Raw genomic sequence first — 20,581 nt, forward strand, 5'->3', positions numbered from 1 at the left:
CAGTCGTTGTTATGGGATTATTTGCTCAAGAAACGGAGATACACTCAGCCCTGAGGTTGTCTGAACAAGTTTGCAGCAGCCAAGGAAAGAACAGGTCCTACCCTGGCTCCTGGAGGAAGGAGCCAGGGTGACTTAGGGCTTACATGTCACACAGAAGTACAGGAGGAGAGTTGAGGGTGCAGCTTAGTGACCTGAAAGGATGGAGGGAAGGGGTTGGTCTGCAGTGATTTTTTTCCTGCCTGTGCCTGCTGACTCACAGAGTGCATCTCTCTGACCCTGCATAGAGGTGTCAAGTTGGGGTCCTTGCCCTTCAGCTTGGGCTGAGGGGTGCCCCAGGATTTGGGGACAAAACAGCTGTGGGGAGGAGAGAGGAGTCTTCTTTATTGAGGCGCCAGTTGGTTCCTGGGGGTGGGGTTGGCAGGCCTAGTCAGTCTGGATTTAGATTTGAGGTGAGGGGCATTTAGATAAGTTAACTTACCTGCACTAATGTCACATTGCTGTGGCAAAGTATGAAGCATAGTGGATGAGAAGGCCAGCCGCATGGAGATTTGAGTCTGCCCCTAGCATAGGGAAGGGGCCTTGGAGTGTCAGTAATGGGGATGAGGCAGATTTTGGTTGTCAAGTGGGCAGTATGTGGAATTCACTGAGGAGGCAGGGAAACCCACCATCAGTTTGGGATCCCCAGACCTAGAGCCTGTGCCCAGTGTATCACTGACACCTAGGGGAGAAGAGGGCAGCTTGGGGACCACACTTTGATGAGAGGAGGATTGGGACAGAAATAGCTGGGCTGACAGCTCCTCCCCTGCTTTGCTTTTGGTCCAAAGCAACTTAATTTGGCATTTTTAGAAGCTTTAGTGCATTTTATACTAAATCAATATGTGATTTATTCAGGTACTCCGATCAAATTTGTTTCTAAATGTTACAAATTTTGGTAATCAAGTGTACTATCAGTTTTTGATCTTTGAGAATTGAACATCCTGGTTTTGGCCATTTTCAGTATCAACAAAAATATGTTTGGGAGAATTATGAGGAATGAAACTAGGTACCTCCCCTACCTCCCAGGAGTCCTGGCAGCCCCTGCACCAGCCCCACTACCAGCTTGTTGAGGCTGTGGAGGCTGAGGGATGTGGAGATGGGGGCCTTCAAGGATGTCTTTGGCCCTGGTTTGCCGGGGTGTGGAGAGGCATCTGCAGCTGACCAGAGCCCAGGAGTGCTGATGAGACCCTGCCCTTTAGGATGGAAAATGTGGGAGACATCTTGCATCTGGACATGTTGAGCCCCTTTCCTTCACTTTCCCAGGGCTGAAGGTCACCTGTTAGCAATGTGGGTGCTGCTTTAGCAGCTGTGGGTGTGCTGGGGTTTGTCAGAGTAGCCTGGGCTGTGGTGGTCAGGTCAGCTCTGAATAGGCATTGCACCCCTTTTATATCATATCAGGGAAGCACCTCTATCTACTGCTGAAACTATGCCCTGCTGAGGGTAGGCGAGGCCCAGCCAGGAGGAAGGGAGGGTAATGACTTGTGACTGTGACCAAGGGAGACCTCAGAAGAGGACATGTGCTGAAGGTCCTTTTATCAAGGCCTGGCATCTGTCTGAAAAGCAGGGGGCTGAGAGGGGATGTTGGCTGGTCCTTCTGGGTGACCAAACTGGGTGAAAGGATGCTGGGCAGATGGCGTAAGTGAGCTTTGCCAGCTGAAAGGATCTGTAGTTGTGAGAGGCCTCCCTGGCTCTGGGTTTGTATTAAGAGGTGGTGGACCCCCAGGGCTGGGGCGCCCTCCAGTGGGCTGCCCGCCACCAGGGCCTGTGGATCTGAGCACTAGGAACCGGGGCCTGTACTCATCTTCAGCTCAAAGCCACGTGACTGCTTCTACCATGAGGAAGTCAAGGATGCTGAGAACTGAGCCATCCTCCTGGTCTTAAAGGGGACAGTATGGGGACTGGTAGAAAGTTGGATGTAGAGCTGTGACCTGTGAAGGAGGAGTCTGGGGCAAAGCTATGGCGGTGACCGGCAGTGCAGACCTGGTGCCATCTACAGCTGGGATGCATGGACCTTCTCGGACCCTGGAGGCCCTGGATGCCAGCATCTGTGGGGTGTGGGCTGGGCCCCAGGAGTGGGGCCTGGGCAGCCCCGTGTGTTGAGGAGGAAGGCAGGGCCCCCGCTCCCCGGGCCCAACCCCACAGCTTCAGTCCCCCACCAGGCTACCCGGAGCCCAGGCCATGAGGGCCCATCAGGTGAGGAGGGTATCCTGTGTAGCACCATGTTACCAGTTTAGGTGGACAGTGCTGGCATGCACGTGGGAACCGGCTGTCTTCAGGATGAGAATGCGGGACATGTCCTGCATCTGGGTTTTCTCATACCTGGTATAGCCACATATCTATTTTGCAGGCAGTGCCAGATTCACAGCAGAATTGACATCAGGGAGCTGTCCCAACGCTTCAGGTCAGCTTCAGGTCTGTGTCTCCCCTACAGACCCTTCTCCCTGCCAAGTCCAGACTCGGACAGACCTCAAGGAGGGAGGCTCCCAGCAGGGTGGTGGAGTAGTGAATGGAACTTGACCCCTGAGATCCTGGAGGTGACACAAAGCCTTGTGCTCCTTCCCCAGACTTCATACAGCTGAGAAATACATTTCTGTCTTCTTTAGATCTGTGTTCTGGAGTTTCTGATGCTTGAAGCAAATCTGTCCTGGGTGGCTGGGGATGGGTCGCCCTGGACTGGGGGTAGCTCTTCCCCTTTAAACCTGTCAAGGCAATGGAGGCCTCAGACTCAGTCCTGTCCACAGCAGGACTCACTGTCCTCCCTCCGGGGGCTCCCTTGAAGTCCTGGCTGTAGTGACACTGTCAGCTGAGCCATATACTCTTGGACCAGGCAGGCCTACAGACAAAACATGCAGACTTTGCCATAGGTGTTGTTTTCAGCTCCATGGGCGCTGGGCCAGGCCACAGAGAGCTGCAGAGGCAGAATCCTGGCTCCAGAATCTCATTTGAGTTAGCAGCAGAGCTGGTGCTGGAACCCCTGGGGAGGACTGGTCAGCCAGGTGCAGCAATGGCTTGGGCCCTGGTGGTCTCGAGGGGAGTATACTGGAAGGAGAGCAGGGCAGGCCAAACTAACCCATCCCAGGAGTCCATGGTGCCCTCTCCTGCCTGAACTGCTGCAGTTCAAGAGCCAAGCAGGTGAACTCCTGGGGCTTGGTCCTTACCCTACCTCTACCTCTGGTCCAGCGCAGAGTCACACCCTGAAGACCCACTGGGTATGGGAGACAATGTGCCAACCCATTGTGCTGCTTCCGAGGTCCCTTCCCTTCTAACTGGCTGCTGCTGCAATCATCCAGGCTTTGTGCGTAGGTGTAGCACTGGGCTTCTCCCACAGATACTTCTGGATCCTCCAACTGTGCATGTACCTGCCCCTCCTGGTCCCCGCACAGTGTTCTCCTCCATAGCCATAGATCATCTACAAGGATTCTAGTTGTGACAGTCCTCACCTAAGACCTGCTGGCAGCTTGTGGGAGAATGGCAGTCTCCACGTGTACCGAAGCAGGCTATTTTGATGTGTGTTCCTTACATCGGCTGTTTCTTCAGTCCTACTAAATACCTTTTCTCACAATCAGTGGTCTCAAAGGAGAAAAGTGAGATTCCTAAATCTCATGGGTTTAAGTCAAGTCTAAGGATGTCCTGCAGCAGGGCTACTGGGTATAGAATAGTGGCCAGGCAGCCACACATTCACTGACCTGTCTCCCCTAACCCCACAAACCCAGCAAGGACACACAGCTTTAGTCATGGACCCAGAGACCTCAGGCCTGCTGACAAGTTACATGGCCAGAACAGGCCCACCTCGTAGGCTACAACCATCTCTAACATTTTGTATAGCACAGAACTGAGTGATGATAGTTTGAAGAAATTTAAAGGAGACAGGAGCGCTACTGGAAACTATTTGCAGCTTTCATAAGACTTCAGAGACTAATAAAGTCACCTGTCCCAAATGAGCCAGGTGATGAAAACAAGTTTTTCTAAAACTGAATTCTTAAAGAATTTAAAAAGATAAAAAGAGCAGGGAGTTATGGCTTAGTTGTTTAAGCTCCTCTGGGTTCAATCAGAAAAAAGAAATCCACAAATCAACAAAGTTTTTGAAAACTAGAAGAACAGTGCATAAATAAAAGGGATGACTGCTGAAGAATCTTCTGGAAAATGGTTCATGCTGCCAGGTGACCCTGGAGCCAGAGGCCTCCTGCACCAATCACACTCTTTTTTCTTGGCTGTAGATGCTGATGTGGCCTGTGCTTTTGGGCCTGCTCCCTCACCTGATGGGAGTGAATCCTCTAAGTTTGCTCCCTGTTGGGAAAAGCAAATTTCTGTATTTGTCTGAAACTTGGTATAAGAGCCACACATTTGGATTGTGGGAGAGTGATTCAGACCCGTGCCACCCCCCATCACACGTGTGACTCCCAGGCTGTGATATGTTCCCTCAGCCTTTATTTTCTGGACAGTCATAATGTGTTTAGTGTATGCGCAAGAGGCAAGCTGCTCAGTCCCTGTAGTGGTCCCTGACTGTCCTGTGGCCAGTAAGTTCTCACAGGTAGAGCTGGGAACAGAGTACTGTACGCAAATTCTGGCCACTGTCCCTCCTTGTGCTGGCTGCTTCTGGAAGATACTTGTGGGAGGGTGCTGGGCCTGTAGTGGTGGCCAACCCTGAGGAGCCACTCTTCAGGGTGCCTCTGGGATGCACTGGAAACAGGTCTCAGCACTTAGTCACAGCTGATATCTTTCCTTCACAGATGGACGGTGATTTAAAACATTTTGTCCTCAGCAGCTGGGAGGGCCTTGCCACAGCTCATCCCTGCTGGCTTCCTTTTACCTCCCCAGGGGAGCTTAATGCACATGTAAACGTGAACAGGTCACAGAGCCCTTCTCTGGGAGCATGTAGAGAAATTCAGCCCCTGGGTCAGCTGCAGTCCTGAGACAGCTCTTCACCCATTCACACTGCCCACCTGTCTGGGCCAGGGAATGTGAGTGGAAATTTGCATGCTGATTCCCACGTGAGGGCCCTGGCACATTTGGTCCATTCTGTGCAGATTGCCTTGATTTTTTTCATACCATCATAAAAAAAAAGTGATTAAAAATAAAAGATAAGAGAAACTCAGAGGGAGAGGGTACACAATTGTGCACAGGCTCATCCAGTCCCTGCCTGGTGCCTGGAGGCAACAGACGGCTCCTCATCGTCCCTCCTCTGCAGTGGGGGGTTGCAGGTGGGCAAAGCTCAGGAAGACTTGCTCCAGTGAGATCTGGCTCACTGAGTAGTCATCCACTCCATACTTCTCCTTGGCTTTCTCCAGGATACCAAAAACCTTTGGGAAGCAGAAAAGGAGCTGGTAAGAAAGCTCAGGGCCTAGGCTCCCCAGCAGGTGAGCAAGTCTTCTGGCAATAAGAGGCTGGCAAGGAGCTGGGCAGTGGCCTACACCTGTAGTCCCAGCAACTTGGGAGGCTAAGACAGGAGGATAGCAAGGTCAAGGACAGCTTCAGCAACTTAGCAAGACCCTGTCTCAAAAAATAAGAAAAGACTACGGATGTAACACCACTGTAAAGTGTTTCTGGGTTTGATCCCTAGTACCACAAACCCAAGATCCTATTGTTGCTCAACCCCACCCCAGACCCCTGGGAGAAGTCAGTTCTACAAGGTCAGTCAAGCTTCCAGGGAGAGATGCTGGCTGTACAGGGGCAGCAGGGGCTGGGCTTCCTCCTGTCTCTGTTCCCAGTTCAGGGTTTGACCTCGAGTAAACTGTGGCCCTGCAACTCTGTATCAGTTTCCTTTTTTGCACTGAATTCCTTTCAGCTGAAATATTTTGCATACGAAACCCAAACCTAGCAGATAATTAGAAGAGAAAGAGATTCCTCCCTGCAAAGATCAAACTTCCCTGCTAGCACCTAGCTGGGGAGGGGGGCTATACTCACCTTTGCCCAGCTGAGGTCGCCGCCAGGCAGGTGGTAGTGGACCATGCCTTGGTGCTCATCTTCTAGGACACTGCCTGCACAAAGGAGAGACCATGTTCCCGTGAGGTCCTGGCTGGAGAGCCAGGGAGGTCAGCCTAGGCGCACAGGACTGTGGTCTTCATCCTCGGGGTCAGGAGGTGGGACTTGACAGGGGTGAGGCACAGACTCTGTGCATCCACTCACAGAGGTCCAGAGGGGGCCTGGGACCACCCGGTGGGGGCAGCCAGGGTCAGCACACACCTGGAAAAGTCAGGTCCACAAACGCCTTGAACTCCTTCAGTGCTTCCTGCTGCCCTTCACTTCGGACTTTGGCCCGCAGGGAGTAGCCGCTGCCAAACTTGCTCTTGAGGTGCTGTGGGCTTCCCAGGCACTTGAACTGACCCTGCACCATGATGGCCAGCCGGGTGCACAAGGCCTCACACTCCTCCATGCTGAGGACAGGGAGTAGAGGCCTGAGACAGGGCTGGGGGAAGCAGAGGCCCACCCTGGGTGTGAAAGGCTTGTGTAGACAGAAGGGTGTCCGTGCCCAGATCAGGCTGCTCCTGATTCCCATGCTGAGTGTGGCCACACGCAGAGCCTGGGGAATCTGTGAAAGCTGCTCACAGGTGGTCTGCTCACCCGGCTCCTCCCGGCCACCCATTCCAGCTCCTCCACTGACCCCCAGAGACCCAGGCTCTACCTGTGGGAGGTGATGACAATGGCCTTGCCAGACTCACGGGCCCGGGCCACGGTGTCCCAGAGCAGGCGCCGGGCCACAGGGTCCATGCCAGTGGACGGCTCATCCAGGAAGATGACCGCAGGATCTCCGATGAGGGCGATGCCGGTGCTCAGTTTGCGCTTGTTACCACCGCTGGGGGTGGAGGGGTGTCAGATGGGAGGTAAGGCTGATAATGAGCATGAGCCCAGGTTCCATACCCAGTGACCGCAGCATGCCCCAGGGAGAGAAATGGGGTGACTGGGCCTGGAAAACCCGCTGCAGAGAACTGGAGGTCCCAGAGAATTGTGCCCAGGGGGTGGGTCCACACCCTACCTGGGGCAGGAACAGGTCTGTACTGAAGTGGGCCTGATAGGGTACCTGTCATTGCTGGATGGCTGGCCTTGTTTCAGATGGCAGGAACCATCAGGGCAGCCCTTGCCCCTGGTGATATCTGGATCATGCTACTAAATCCCTGCCTGATCCTTGAGTTATGGGCAGGATCCCTGGCCACTGACTTGTGCTGCCCCCTACCCCGCTGGCCCCAATCTACATTAAGGGAGCCCCCAGCTCCACTCTGGGAAGGGCCAGGAGTCACCTCCTCACAGGGGTGGGTCTGGGGTCAGGTTGCACCTGTAGGTCCTGACCAGCTTATTGGCATGTGGCTCAAGGAGCAGGCCCCGCAGTGTATTCTCCACGCAGGGGTCAATGAGGTGCTCAGGGATGCCTCGGAGCCGTGCATACATGACCAGCATCTCCCGGCCGGTCATGTGGTCCAACAGGGCATCAAACTGGGGACAGTAGCCCATCCGCTGCCGCACCTGGGTTAGAACATCCAGGGAAGGAGTGGGTCAGAGGGAAGCCTATCAGAGAACCATACAAACCACCTGCCATGGTGCTTGCCTGCCCCAAGTCTGTCTCTGGTCTTTTCCAGTGAGTCTCCAGGGTAGTCCAAGGATTTGGTGCCCAGGCCCTGGAGGCTGCACTCAGCTGAAGCTCACCAAGCAGTGCTTCAGTAGGGACCCAGGACGGACACAGCTGGCTCAGAGAGGTTCCCAGAGAGGTCAGAAATGAGTCAGCAAGCCAGGTGTGGTGGCGCATGCCTGCAATCTCAGCAGTTTGGGAGGCTGAGACAGGAGGATTATGAGTTCAGAGCCAGTCTCAGCAACAGCAAGGCCCTAAACAACTCAATGAAACCTGTCCCTAAATAAAGCACAAAATAGGGCTGGGTATGTGCCCCTGAGTTCAATCCCTGGCAAGCCTCACTCCAAACCTCCTGCCAAAAAGAAAGGAAAAATGAACCAGCAAGCAGTTTAGTGGAGAGCCTGTCCAGACAGGCAGCCACAGGGGTGGGCTGATGCAAAGATGGCTGCAAAGTGGTCACTGTGCAAAATTGTATGCTGACCACCTGCGTGTTTGTTCATTAGAAATCCAAAGTCTGTGGGTTTGTTCTTCCTGTGGAGCCTTGTGTCTATGGATTCTAGTCGCCCACATCCTTTGTTGCTTGCTGTGCACTGCTTGCTCGTAGGCCTGGATGCACTGTATGGGGATTCTTCTGGGGCTGAGGAGGAGGCCTCCCTCTGTTGGGGCCTGCCTGTGCTCTGACCCCTGGGGGCACTGCAGTCCAAGCCCCCTGCTGCCAGCTCAGAAGAGCTGTGTCCCCTTTGCAGGCACAGGCTCTTTGCCTTTTCTCTTCCCCTGCTCTGCTGGCCCACAGGGACCTTCTGTGCCATCTCCAGAAATCGGGGAGCATAAGGGCTGCCTGTCCATCCTCATCCTGTGGTCCAGTTGGGGAAACTAGGTGGTCCCTGGGCTGGTCTTCTGTTCCTTCACTCAAGGCACATTCCCTGGACACAGCGGCCTCAGTGGCTCCAGTGGTACAGGCTATACTTCTCGGCTCATGGAATTTGGCCCCATCTCTCCTACCCAGCTCCAGCACCGTCACCACTTTGTCCTACTGTCCAGACGCATGCTGTGCCCACCGGGAGCCAGAAGCCAGCCATCCTTGCCTCCAGCACACCCCTCCTGCTTTGCCCACTCCACCCTGGCAGGGTACCCACCTTCCCAATGTCAGAGCTGATACTGTAGCCCCCAACGAAGGCATCCCCTGAGGTGATGGGCTCCTCCCCAGTCAACATCTTGAACGTTGTGGTTTTCCCAGCTCCGTTGAAGCCCAGCAGGCCAAAGCACTCCCCTTTCTGGACAGCGAGGGAGATCCTGTCCACGGCCAGGAGGGGCACCCGCTGCTCATACACCTGTGGGGCGCCCAGCAGAGAGCACCAAATGAGCAAGACACCAGCCTTAGTCCCCAGCCAGCTTCCATGACCCCAGGTCAGGTGGTGGCCAGCAGAGAGCAGGGCCCACAGACTACCTTGGAGAGCTCCTTGATGGTCAGAGGTGTGTTGAGTAGCACATCCAGGCCGGGGCCCAGGACTCGGCTCCTCTCGTCTGCCACATCCTGGTCCTCAGGAAGCATGGATGTCCGGTTGTGCAATTCTGCCTGATCATTCAAGATGAAGATCATGTGTGTGAATCCCAGCCCCATGGGAGGAAGAGAGGTGCTGAGGTTGGTGTGCAGGGGGACTAAGGACTCCAGGGTGTGTCACCCCAGTCCAGGCCCCATGTGCATACTCAGACCTTTACAAGAAGCAGTGGCCTCAGGGGCTGAGGTCAGCATCCAGGGACCAATCTCTGTAAGGGACCCATGGAAAGAATCACGAACTTCACTCTTCACTCAAGGATGTGAAGGTGGTGTTTTTTTTGTTTATTTTTTTGAGATAGGTCTCACTAAGTTGCCCAGGCTGGCCTTGAACTCTTGATCTCAAGTGATCCTCCCACCTCAGCCTCCTGAGTAGCTGGGACTATGGATGAGGATCACTGTGCGCAGTCAGGAAGATGATAATGCATGGAGACAACTCCTTTTTCAGAAGATGGTTAATATTAGAGAGGTCAGTTCACCCCAGGTTTTCTGTTTCTGATGTGATCTCAACAGGCCGTGCTGGGTGTGTTCGTGTGAGGGATGGGGACCTGCAGTGTACCTGAGCTTCCCAGCAGCACTCACCAGTGTCCACCTCTTCTGGAAGGCACAGACCAAGGTCCTCAGTCTCCACAGCAGGTTAGTCTCAATGAGGAAGAGCAGGGTGAGGTAGGCACACCCCGAGGCAGCCATGGAGGTCACAAACCTGCCGACCCCTGGGGCACTCCAGGCAAAGAAGTTCTCCTGGTACTCAATGTCTGTGAGGTGCAAGGAGCCAGGCTGGGTCTGTGGCCACTCCAGCCCTCCTGGGCCCCAGCACTGGCCCTGCTCCCTGGCCTGCACAAATGCCTGCACTCTCTCTCCCGGGCCTCCCTGTTCCTCTTCCTGAGGGTGTGCCCTATGCTTGTCAGTGCCACACAGGAGTCTCAGGCACTGACCACACCATGGGGATTTTGCCATGCAAGGTCCCCCTTGTACACCTGTGATGGACAGATGCTTCCCTGATGTGCCACTCACATAGGGCTTCCCTGCCTTGGGGACTGTGCTATGATGATGCCAACTTCTCAGCCCCTCTCCAGGTGCCCATGGTTTAGAGAAGGGATGGCACGTGACCAACAGTCACAGGCCCTATGAGTGAGGCTCAGCAGGAGCAGAGCAGGGAAATTGGGCCTGCCTGAGAATGTACAGGCTCTGCAGAGCTAACCGCCGAGTTGCCTGCTGCTATACAATAAGAAAGTTTCGGGTACCGAAAGGGCCCCAGGCAGATAGGGCCAAGTGCTAACCTGTGAATGTGACCTTGTTTAGAAATGGGTCTTTGAAGATATGATTAACTAAGGGTCTTAAGGTGAGATACTAGATTTAGGATGGGCCCTGCCTCTAGTGACAACTGTCCTTATAAGAGAAGGGCAGGAGTTGGGGATCCAGAGACACAGGGGAGAAGGCCATGTGTAGGCAGAGATGGAGTGAGGCAGCCTCAGCCAGCGAGACCCTGTAGCCATGAGAGCTGAGGGGCAGGAAGCATCTTCCCTGAGCCCTGGGAGGGAGCATGGCTCCTGTGCCTTGGCTTGAACCTCTGGCCTCCAGATTCCTGAGAGGATATGGGTCTGTGGGTAAAGTTGTGGTTCCGTTCTAGAGTGTGCCACAGGACACAGAGACAGGTGCACACCTTGGGGCAGGCCCAGAATGTGTGGACAGAGGTGGGGCTGTTGTGGGTGTGGGGATGGTCTGGGTGAGCGTCCGGCTCTCAGAACACAGAGGAGCCTTGCTACAGTTTGGATATGGTACGAGTGTCCCCCAGGTTCATGTGTGGAAATATCATCCCTACCATGAGGCAATGAGAGGGCTGCAGCTTAATCCAGCTGTGGTACTCACAGGTGGGGCCTTGGGAGTGCCTGGGATTAGTGACAATGCTGGTGGCTTTGGAAGGGAAGAGACACACACAGGCATCCTGTGATCCCTGCTTTGGGCCGTGTGATGCCTGGAGCTGCCTTACGACTCTGGCAGCAAGGAGGCCACATCACTGGATGTGGGTCCTTGCCCCGGAGGGCCCTGAGCGGGACAAGCCTCTGGGCTTTATGACCTATCCCTTCTGAGGTACTGTGTTATTGGCAACAGAAAAGGGACTTCGAAGCCCCTCGTCTCGGGGAGTGCTGGGAACTGCCCTGGCTGCCCTGGGTGGGGGTCAAGAGGAAGGGGCTGCCCCAAGGGAGGGGTCTGGACACGCACTGTATTTCTTGCAGTAGTGGGCGGCGACCTCTGAGGAGGTGCAGTACCGCTGCGTCTCGTAGTTCTCATAGAAGCTGCTGACGGCCATCCCCAGACAGTGGTTGGGCAGCACCAGGAACACGTGATCCAAGGTTCTGGAAAGTTCTTCCAGCTTCACCGCTGTGGCAAGGAGGAACGGACCGATTAGCACTGGAGGATACCCCACAGCTGCGTGAGGACAGACCCAGGCAGGGCAGGGCAGCTCCCAGGTCCCAGGACCTTGCCTGTGCTGGGAGAGCCCTGGGGACACTGCAGACACCCTCCCACTCTGTGGCAGGGCAGCTCCACAGGGGAGCCGGTGGGTGGTCCTCATGCTCCCACCTGGGATGCGCATGATGGTGACCACGAGGAAGGTGGCGATGCCTGACAGAATGTTGAAGATGGTCAGCCTGGTGTAGGCAGTGGACGCGCCAGAGAAGAAGAAGCTCATGAGGTACATGAAGGGGATGATGGCCCAGCCGTAGAGCATAAGCAACAGCAGCATGTCAGCTGTGTGGCCGTCCCGCGTGAAGGCGCGCACGTCGAAGGCTCGAAACACCACCTGCAGAGGCACGGGTGGGGCAGCTCCGTGCGGGCCAGCAAGTGGCTCCCAGAAGTGGGGGAGGGGACTGGAGGGAGCAGCTGATGGCCCTTGGTCCTGCCAAATCAGCCACCCCTCAGTTCCTGCCCTCCACAGCAGTGAGTACTGGTGCTGGCACCCTTTCTGACCAGCAGTTTCCTCTTCTCCCCTTGACCGATAAAGCTGGAACCAGGAGAGCTGGCTCTAGGCCCTGCCTATCCAAGACTGGGCAGGGGCTGGGAACATGGAGAGACGACAGGTAGACACTACCCTGTGTTGCTAACTGTCCTCCTGGGGTCAGGGCTGAGCCACCAGCTGGACTTTCCTACCAATTCTTGTTCTACAACAGAGGTCCCCAGGTGAACCCCCTGTGGTCTGCAAGGCAGGGTCCAGCACTGTCCACACTCACCAACAGCAGCAGAGTGGGGACTAGGAAGGAGATGAGGTCCCATAGCAGAGCAGAGAACCAGAAAGTAGCCACGTGGACACCGCTTACAAACTGGACATGCTTGGCCTGGACTGCCCTCTCGCTAACTGCCAGGATGGAAAAGGTGCTGGCCAGGAATGCCATGGCAAACAGCAAATTGAGGGCGATGTCAAATCCCTTTCGGCCCCTGGGAAGGACAGAGCACAGCATGTCTGGGCAGCAGGAAAGATCAGGCCTTTGGTCATCACCATCCAAAGCATGCAGTGCAGGAGTCAAAACACTCAGAGAAGTAAGGGAGAGCCATAGAGCTGAGGGGTCAGCTCCTCCTCTGGTAGCCTGTTCTCGCAGAGGGCAGGCTCCAGGTTCCTTCCCTGAGTTCCTGAGCTACCTGTCCCTGTCTCCTGGGAACCCTCTGCACTGCACTCTGTTCTGCCTGCCAGGTGGCCTGCACCACGGTGGCAACCAGCCTCCCTCGCCGTCAGGAGTTCTGTGTCCCATCTGGTCTGTGTCTTCCAGAAGCAGGCTCTGATGGCACTGCTGTGGCATGAACCTCTGGGCCACCTCCACATGCGGGGCTAGGACACAGTGAGGACTGATGCAGAGTCTGTAGGAGCCTTAAACACCTAAGCAAGAGCAGCCACGTACAAAGGTCACGTGCTGTGTGACTCCCTCTCTAAGAAATGTCCAGAATGCACGACTCCATAAAGACAAAGCAGACTGGCAGTTTCCAGGGGCTGGAGTTGGGGAGAATGGGGAGCACCTGCTAATGGGTGCAGTTTTCTTTTTTCTTCTTTGGAACTGAGGATTGAATCCAGGGCCTCAGGGATGCTAGATAAGTGCTCTACCACTGAGATACATTCCAGCCCTTTTTTAAAATTTTGTTTTAAGACAGGGTCCTGCCAAGTTGCCCAGCCTGGCCTTGAACTTGTGATTCTCCTGCCTCAGCCTCCCAAGTTGCTGGGATTATAGGCATGCACCACCACACCTGACAAAACATGAAAGGATTTTTTTCTTCTTTCTGGTACTGGGCATTGAGCCCAGGGTACTGCATATGCCAGGCAAGGCTTCCACCACTGAGCCACATTCCCAGTCCTGTTTTTTTTTTTTTTTTTTTTTGTTTTGTTTTAAGGGCAAGATGCTCAATAAAATTATGTTGAGGCTGGGGATGTGGCTCAGTGGTACAGTGCTTGCACGTGCATGAGGCCTTGGCTTCAATCCCAAGGACTGCACATAAGAAGTCATGTTGAGGTGAAGGTGCGTACCTCTGTGAACATACCAGCAAGCGTCTGGCAGTGCTCTGTGAGTGCACTGTGCCTGAGTGAGTGGTATTCCTAAAGCTGCTAGATCAGTACCCTCCTGCCTGGTCCACAGTCACCACAATGAGCCTCAGCCCCTCAGCCTGACCTTTGGGCCTCCCAGTTCGGAGCCCACCAGACAGGCAGAAGCCATTTCCCAGCGCTCCCTGCATGCCCTGGCCCCTACCTGTGGCTGCTGACAGCCCTGCTGTTCCCAGACGGCAGAGCTGCCCATTGAGTACTCAGAAGTCATGCATGTGAGATGGATATCCTGGGCTGATTTTTTAGCCATGGGAAAAATGGATGCAAAAGGGTTCAGGGTCAGGGTCGCCCCACCAAGAAGCAGCAGCAGTGTCTACAGGGCAGAAACTCTACTTTGTCTATTGGCAGTGACCCATTTTTGGCATAGCTCCAGGTGGCTGGTCCTGGAGAGGGGCTCTGGGCTCTAGGCTGGGCAGGGTGGGATCATGCATACTCATTGAACTGGTCCTTGGCAGCCTGCAGGGCGCTCCGGGGCTGGGGGTAGTTGGAGACCACGATGGAGGCCCGAGGGCCACACAGCAGCTTAAACAGAAGGTTGTCCACAATGGCCAGGGCGGTGGCTGGGGAGTGGTAGGCCTGGTTGTTGAACAGGGCGGTGACCACTGTCCGCTCTCCCACTTCTCTGAAGGATGTTGCCACCAGGCACCGTTCATTAAAGCCACCTCCTTCCACTGAGGCCCTGAAAACCAGGAACTCCTCCAGGTCACCTGGGGAGCAATTGGCAGTGTCAGGAGATGCAGGGCAGGGACAGGCAGGGGGTCCACCCCTGGGCACCACTGAGCTGGGAACTGGGCTGTGGGGGCTCCTCCCTGCCAGCTGTGCTCCCACATTGCTGCTCACTCCTGGGGGCTGACACTATCAGCCTTCTAAGAAGGATCTTGTTTCTACCAAGATTTTGTCATGACTCCGTCTACTGAACCTCAGTACTACTGATCAGGATGTGGGAGGGAGTGATAAAATGAGAAAACCTTCCAGCACGTTCTGTTTAACCAGAGCATGGCTGTTTTAAGCCTGGGGTGACACCCAGGTATACATACTAGAAACTCAAAATGGTTTTGCATTTCATTTGTGAATGGCCCTGAAAAACAGCTGCAGAACTTGGTTACCTGACCAGGACCTAACAAGGTGCCTATGTCTCTGGTGTCCCTAGGGCACTTGCTCTGCCGCAGGGCCATGATCTCCTGCCCACAAGACATCTGTAATATCTGAAGGCATTCCTGATTGTCATGATGGGGTTGGGGGCAATGTCGGGGAGACTGCCAGATATCCTGCAGGGCACAGGTCAGCAAAGGACCATTTACAACAGATGTTGGCACTGCTGCAGTCAGAAGTTAATCTCTGCTGGCACCACTGAGCCCCTGCCACCCTTACCTAGCACCTCGCGGGGCTCCTGCCTCTCAGCCTGCAGCATGTCTCTCAGGAGCTCCGACAGCTGCTGATCCAGTTGAGAGGTACCCGGAACTGAGAAGGGCACCACAGTTCTGCCATATTCACTCAAGCTCAGCTTCAGGATGGGGTCGTCGAAGACCTCGGAGGAGTAGTTGATGGCCAAGAGGGCTAGGGTGACACAGGTCAGGGGGACCAGGACCTGGGCCGCTACCATCTTCCACTCCCGCCAGCTGTATGCAGCCTTTTTCAGGAACATGGCCCAGAACTGCTGGCAGTGGAGGGCAAGCTACGGCAGAGGGATTCAGGTGATGTGGGCTCTGCCTAGAGCTGGAGTCTGATCCAGCTGGCCCACGGTGGCACCGCCCTGATGTGGCACCCACCTAGGGGCCTTCCACTGAAATACCTTCAGGTGACCCTACAGGAGTGACCTGGGTGTCCTAGGGCCACAGGTGGAGCTCAGTAAAGTGTGGGAGGGCACAGGTGTGCGTTCTGACGGTTCCACACTCAGGCTCTCAGGGGCCCGGCACAGCCAGAAGGCGTGGGAGACACTGTTTCATCCAGGGCACTGGGAACAGGCCTGGGACCTTGCCTTCCTCCCATCCCTTGCTGGAGGCATCACTGGGAAGGAGGACCTGGTGCAGCTCATGGGTAAGCAGACAACCTCACCTGCCTCCCCCACTACCTGCCCTTATTCCCTACGACCTTTTTAGGCTGTCTAAGTGCAAAGAGCCTTGGGCCTTGGAGTCAGGCCACCCAGGCCCAGGCCCTCGCAATCCACACGAGAGCCATTTAACTTGGCCCAGTCCTTGGTTTCCTGTCTGTAAAATGAGAACAGGGCTGCCCTCCACCTCATCAGGTTGCTGTAAAGCCAGGTCAGCACAGAGCTGGCTGGGCACAGGGCACTGTTGACATTTTAAGCAAATACTCCGTCTTATCTGTAAGTGCCTACATTAGAACATTAAAACGTTTCAATTGCTCCATTAAAATGCTCCCAGTTGCCCTTCTCCTTGCCAAACCGTGATCTGCCCTCTGTCTTCCACTGGCCTTGACGAAGCCTATGCCTGCCTTGTGGACTCTTCTGTGACAATGACCCTAACAAGGGACTCAGAGGACTCCTGTCTGTCCCATGCTGGCTGGTGCATGGCCCCAGCCCGGAGCGCCTACCCCAGTGTTGAGCTTGACCACGGTGTGCTCCTCCTCGATCAGGGCGCCAATGCCATCAGTTGGGTCCATCACCCCACTCAGATTGCTGTCCACAGCCCAGTCGCTCGCCCGCCTCTCGTGCTGGTATTGCAGGGCAGGGAGCTGGATGGCTTGGATGTCCATGCTGGTGTCCACCAGCTTACCAACCCTGTGCCAGAACACACGGGCCTGGGTCACAGTCCAGCCTTAGGGTAGGGGAGAAAAGCTACTGTTCCACTGAGGAGGAGCCACAGAAAGAGGGCCACTGTCAGAGGCCCTGAGGCAAAACAACCCCACTGATTCATTTGCTCATTCATCGATTCATTCATTATTCATCTGCCCATCATTGCATGTACCTCTGGGATTCATTCACTAATTTATCAGAATACCTGCAGACCATCGTCTGTATGCAGCAGAAGAGGGCCCCTGCCCACAAGGCCTTGTTCTCCAACGTCACTGCCCAGAGTTAGCATTTATTTATTTAATTAGTTTGTATGTATGTATGTATTGATTGCTTGATTGGAGCACTGGGTATTGAACGCGGGGCACTCTACCACTAAGATATGCTTGCGGCCCTTAAAAAACAATTTTCTTTTTTAAAATATAGGGTGTCACTAAGTTGCCCAGACTGGCCTTGAACTCGAGATCATCCTGCTCTAGGCCTCTGACCTGCCAGGATTACAAGTGTGTGCCGCTGTGACTGCCCAGTTAGCATTTATAACCAGGGTTTTCAAGAGGAACAGAAGGGGCTCAGGGAGCGACAGTGGCCCTGGGGAGAGCTCATTGCACAGCCAGCACTGGACCGTGGCAAGGCAGCCAGGGGCACTCACTGCCCAGGAAGACTGGGAGACAGACAACTGTGCTCTAGGAGGACCAACCCCAGGACAGGCATGGGTGGACGGAGGGTGGGCAGCAAGGCTGGCAGGTGCCTAGCTCAGGCTGTGCTGGGCCATGCTGGAGCCTGAGAGCCCCCAATCCAGCTCTCGGGATCCTTGGCAGCAGTGCTTTCAGGACACTGTCCCTAATAGGACCTAGCTAGGATGTCTGGAATGACGGTCTCGGAATGACTCTGGTCAGTCTCCCCATGAGCCTGGGCATTTCTCAGGAGCCAGGACCTGCCTGTTTTCTCTCTTGCCTGGGCCTTGCTCAGCTGGGTACAGATGAAAGGCTGAATGAGCACAGGAATGAATGAATGGATGGACAAGCTAAAGAAGCTGGTGGGGCGCTCTGCCGTTCAGTGCTTCTGACATAGCACTCTGAATGAGGATGGACCCTGTCAGGATGGAGGGACAGAAGACTGAACGTGGTTGCCACATGATCCACTCCTAGGTATATTCCCATGAGGAGTATGAACATTAACTTGTGCACAAAATGTTCACAGCAGCATGATTCCTAAAGTCAAAGAGGCAGAAACAACCTACATGTCCCTCACTGGGCAAATAGGCCAACAAAATGTAGTCTGATGTCTGCAGGTGGCAGAGGCCCTGGGATCTGACCAACAATGTCCCTTATGCCTCTATGCCTTGGCCCAAGGGATCCTCTACCTAGCTTTCCATCTTAGGTGAGCTGCTTTAGAAGCCCTGCCAATTTCTCCCATCTTCCCCTGTATTTACCCCCCGTCCTCTGGCTGTGGATGTCTAGCAGTGACTGCCAATGGAGTTTTGTTTACCAACAAAGGGAGTGATGTTCTGACCCATGCCATAGCATGGACGGATCTTGAAGCAATGTGCAAACTGAGAGACGTAAAGCCACATGCTGTGTGGTGAGATTTATATGAAAAGGCCATAACAGACAACCCAGAGAGACAGAAGACAGAACTGTGTTTTCTGGGGGTAGGAGGGCAGAGCAACTGCTAATAGATATGGATTTTTTTGGGGGGGTAGAGGATGATAAAAGTGTTTTAAAGTTGATTATAGTGATGACTGCAAAACTGTGATTACAGTAAAAGTCAAAAATGTAGACTTTTAAAATATTATGTAAATCATATTTCAGTAAAACTGTTATTTAAAAACAAACCCTATGGCAGCTTTTGGTGGATCAGGAAATACAACCGAAGCTGCTGAGCACAAAAGATACTTTTTTTTTTTTTGGTACAGGGGAGGAGTGCTTAACCATTGAGCCACATTCCCAGCCTATTTTTATTTTTTGATTTTAGACTGGGGAATCTCATTAAGTTACTTAGGGTCTTGCTACATTGCTGAGGCTGGCTTTGAACTTGTGACCCTCCTGCCTCAGCCTCCCAAGCTACTGGAATTACAGGTGTGCGCCACTCTTCCTGGCAAGAGATGCTGTCTGGTGTGGCCTATGCAAGCTTATCTCTGCCACCCTCTGGAAACCTACACATGGACCTGCCCACCTGCTTCCTTCTCCCAGGCTTGCCCTTAGGCCTTGGACTCAGTTCTGCTGGAAAGGCCCCTCCCCAGCATGGATTGTCCCAGGTCCATTTGTCTTTCAAGACTCCTATCACAGATTCAATCCAGAGACACCTGCGGCCTCCTCTTTAGTGTTCCTTTTGAAAGGAAACCTTCACACCAACCATCTGAGCTGCTGGGTGGCCTGCTTGCCTCTCTGACTACCAGAGGATCCTGGGCAGGCTGGGCAGAGCCTCCTGAGACTAGGAGCTCAGAGAGACCACTGTCAGGGGTGGGGGACTGGAACTGAGGCATGAGGACATGGCTGGAGGCAGTTGGGGTCATGTGTTGAACATGAACAAGGGGACAGAGTGAATTTGACCAGAAAGGAATGCAGAGACAAGTGGTTGCTGAGAGTCGCCCAGGCCCTGACCTCCAGGTGCAGCCAGTGCCAGGCTGGCCTGTAGTTTCTTTATCAACCAATACCTGTGGAGAGTTGCTCTGCTGTGTCCTGTGCTGGACTCAGGTATGTGAGCAGCCTCTCCCTTCCTTCCCCGTCACCTGCCCCGATTCAGAAGTCTGCTCCTGGCTGCAGTTTCCTGAGTCTCCTCTCTGCACTGGTTTCCCTGAGGCCATACTGACCTTTCTTGCTGCCCCCCTCCCCAGTAGAGATGTTCACAGAGCATTTCTCATGTGGCCTCAATTTATGGTCAATTATTCTGTTGCCTCCTCTGGGCCACAGGCTTCTCAAGGAGGAAAACAGATCTTACATGTATTTTTATTTTGAGTTTTTAGTATTATATCTGTCAAACAAGCATTCAAGAAAAGTCTGATAAGTTAGGCATGGAAGTGCACATCTGTAATCCCAGTTACTTGGGAGGCCAAGGCAGGAGTCTGAGGTCAGCCTGGGCAATTTAGTAAAACCCTGTCAATCAATCAATCAATCAATCAAACATCTGATAAATTTCAGTGGTTTCCTGCTCACTCCCAGTTCTGAGGGTCTGAAAGCTAAACCCCATGTGCTCCTTGCAGACCCAGGCATCCCAGAGGATGACGGAGCCACAAGAGCTCAGCAGCCTCACACTTCCCTTACCCCTGACCCCATGTGGGTAGCCTCCTGAGAGAGACCCTGGAGAAGTTCAAACAGCTCTTGCAGAACCAGCTGCAGTTTCCCTGCTTCAGTTGATATCTGTCACATCCCGACTCAGGACCCAGACTCCAGAGCAGAAGCAAACTGACTGCCTTATGGAGGTCCTTTAGCAAAATCACTCCAGTGCAAGACCTGCAGCAAGTGCTTACTGACCGAAGGAAGACTTCCTCCATGGTGGTGACAGAGGCCCCAAAGCTGGCGATGCCCAATTCCTTCTGCTTATTTTCCAGCTTAGCGAAAAGACTTTCAAATCTGAAAAAAGACCCAGAGTGATGAGGAGCTTCTCAGAGGCTTCCTAGGCAATTCTTTCCTAAATATGGCCTCCATGTTTGATTGGGCACCCACCAAGGCCATTCTTAAGGCCCCCTGGCCAGAAACATTCCACCGCCGCTGGTAGGAGCCCCAGAAAGGCTTTTGAGTTGGTTATGTGCTTCTTTATTCATTCAACACACAAATATCGGGAAAAAAATTCTACTCAAAGCTGCAGCTGTAAGGCTGGGACGCAGCTCAGTGGTAGAGCATGTGCCAAGCCTGCTAGAGACCCTGGGTTCCAGCCCCAGCACCACAAAGAAAACACAAGTGCAAGCGTCCGTGACACAAAACACACTCTCCTGTCCTGCTGCTGGGAAGCCAAGCTGAACTCTCTTTCCAGAAGGAAACCGGTAATAACTCCCCTACCGAGACAATCACTGGCGATCTTGGCAAGGTGTTTTCTAGGAAGATGTTTATTAGAATATATTTTGGAGAAAAACATGAGTGCATGATAATGAAG

At 54.0% G+C, this 20,581-nt stretch overlaps 1 protein-coding gene across 2 annotated transcripts in view; it reads right to left on the reverse strand.

Moving 5' to 3' along the window:
- Positions 1-4,448: 4,448 nt before the first annotated feature.
- The window catches only part of ABCA3 (ATP binding cassette subfamily A member 3), a 47,881-nt gene continuing 31,748 nt past the window's right edge, over positions 4,449-20,581 (reverse strand). For both annotated transcript variants that reach the window (XM_079120291.1, XM_079120292.1), the window contains exons 18-32: positions 19,963-20,061; positions 16,291-16,477; positions 15,109-15,412; positions 14,171-14,444; positions 12,383-12,587; positions 11,736-11,955; positions 11,376-11,534; positions 9,735-9,907; positions 9,045-9,173; positions 8,734-8,928; positions 7,307-7,494; positions 6,659-6,829; positions 6,220-6,410; positions 5,941-6,014; positions 4,449-5,336 (exon numbers count right to left, since the gene is read on the reverse strand). In XM_079120291.1, coding sequence (XP_078976417.1) covers positions 5,205-5,336; positions 5,941-6,014; positions 6,220-6,410; positions 6,659-6,829; positions 7,307-7,494; positions 8,734-8,928; positions 9,045-9,173; positions 9,735-9,907; positions 11,376-11,534; positions 11,736-11,955; positions 12,383-12,587; positions 14,171-14,444; positions 15,109-15,412; positions 16,291-16,477; positions 19,963-20,061 — 2,701 coding nt within the window. In that variant the 3' untranslated portion in view covers positions 4,449-5,204. The remainder of the gene's footprint in view (positions 5,337-5,940; positions 6,015-6,219; positions 6,411-6,658; positions 6,830-7,306; positions 7,495-8,733; positions 8,929-9,044; positions 9,174-9,734; positions 9,908-11,375; positions 11,535-11,735; positions 11,956-12,382; positions 12,588-14,170; positions 14,445-15,108; positions 15,413-16,290; positions 16,478-19,962; positions 20,062-20,581) is intronic.

Source organism: Sciurus vulgaris (assembly GCF_902686455.1).
Source record: "Sciurus vulgaris genome assembly, chromosome: 18".
Classification (NCBI taxonomy): domain Eukaryota; kingdom Metazoa; phylum Chordata; class Mammalia; order Rodentia; family Sciuridae; genus Sciurus; species Sciurus vulgaris.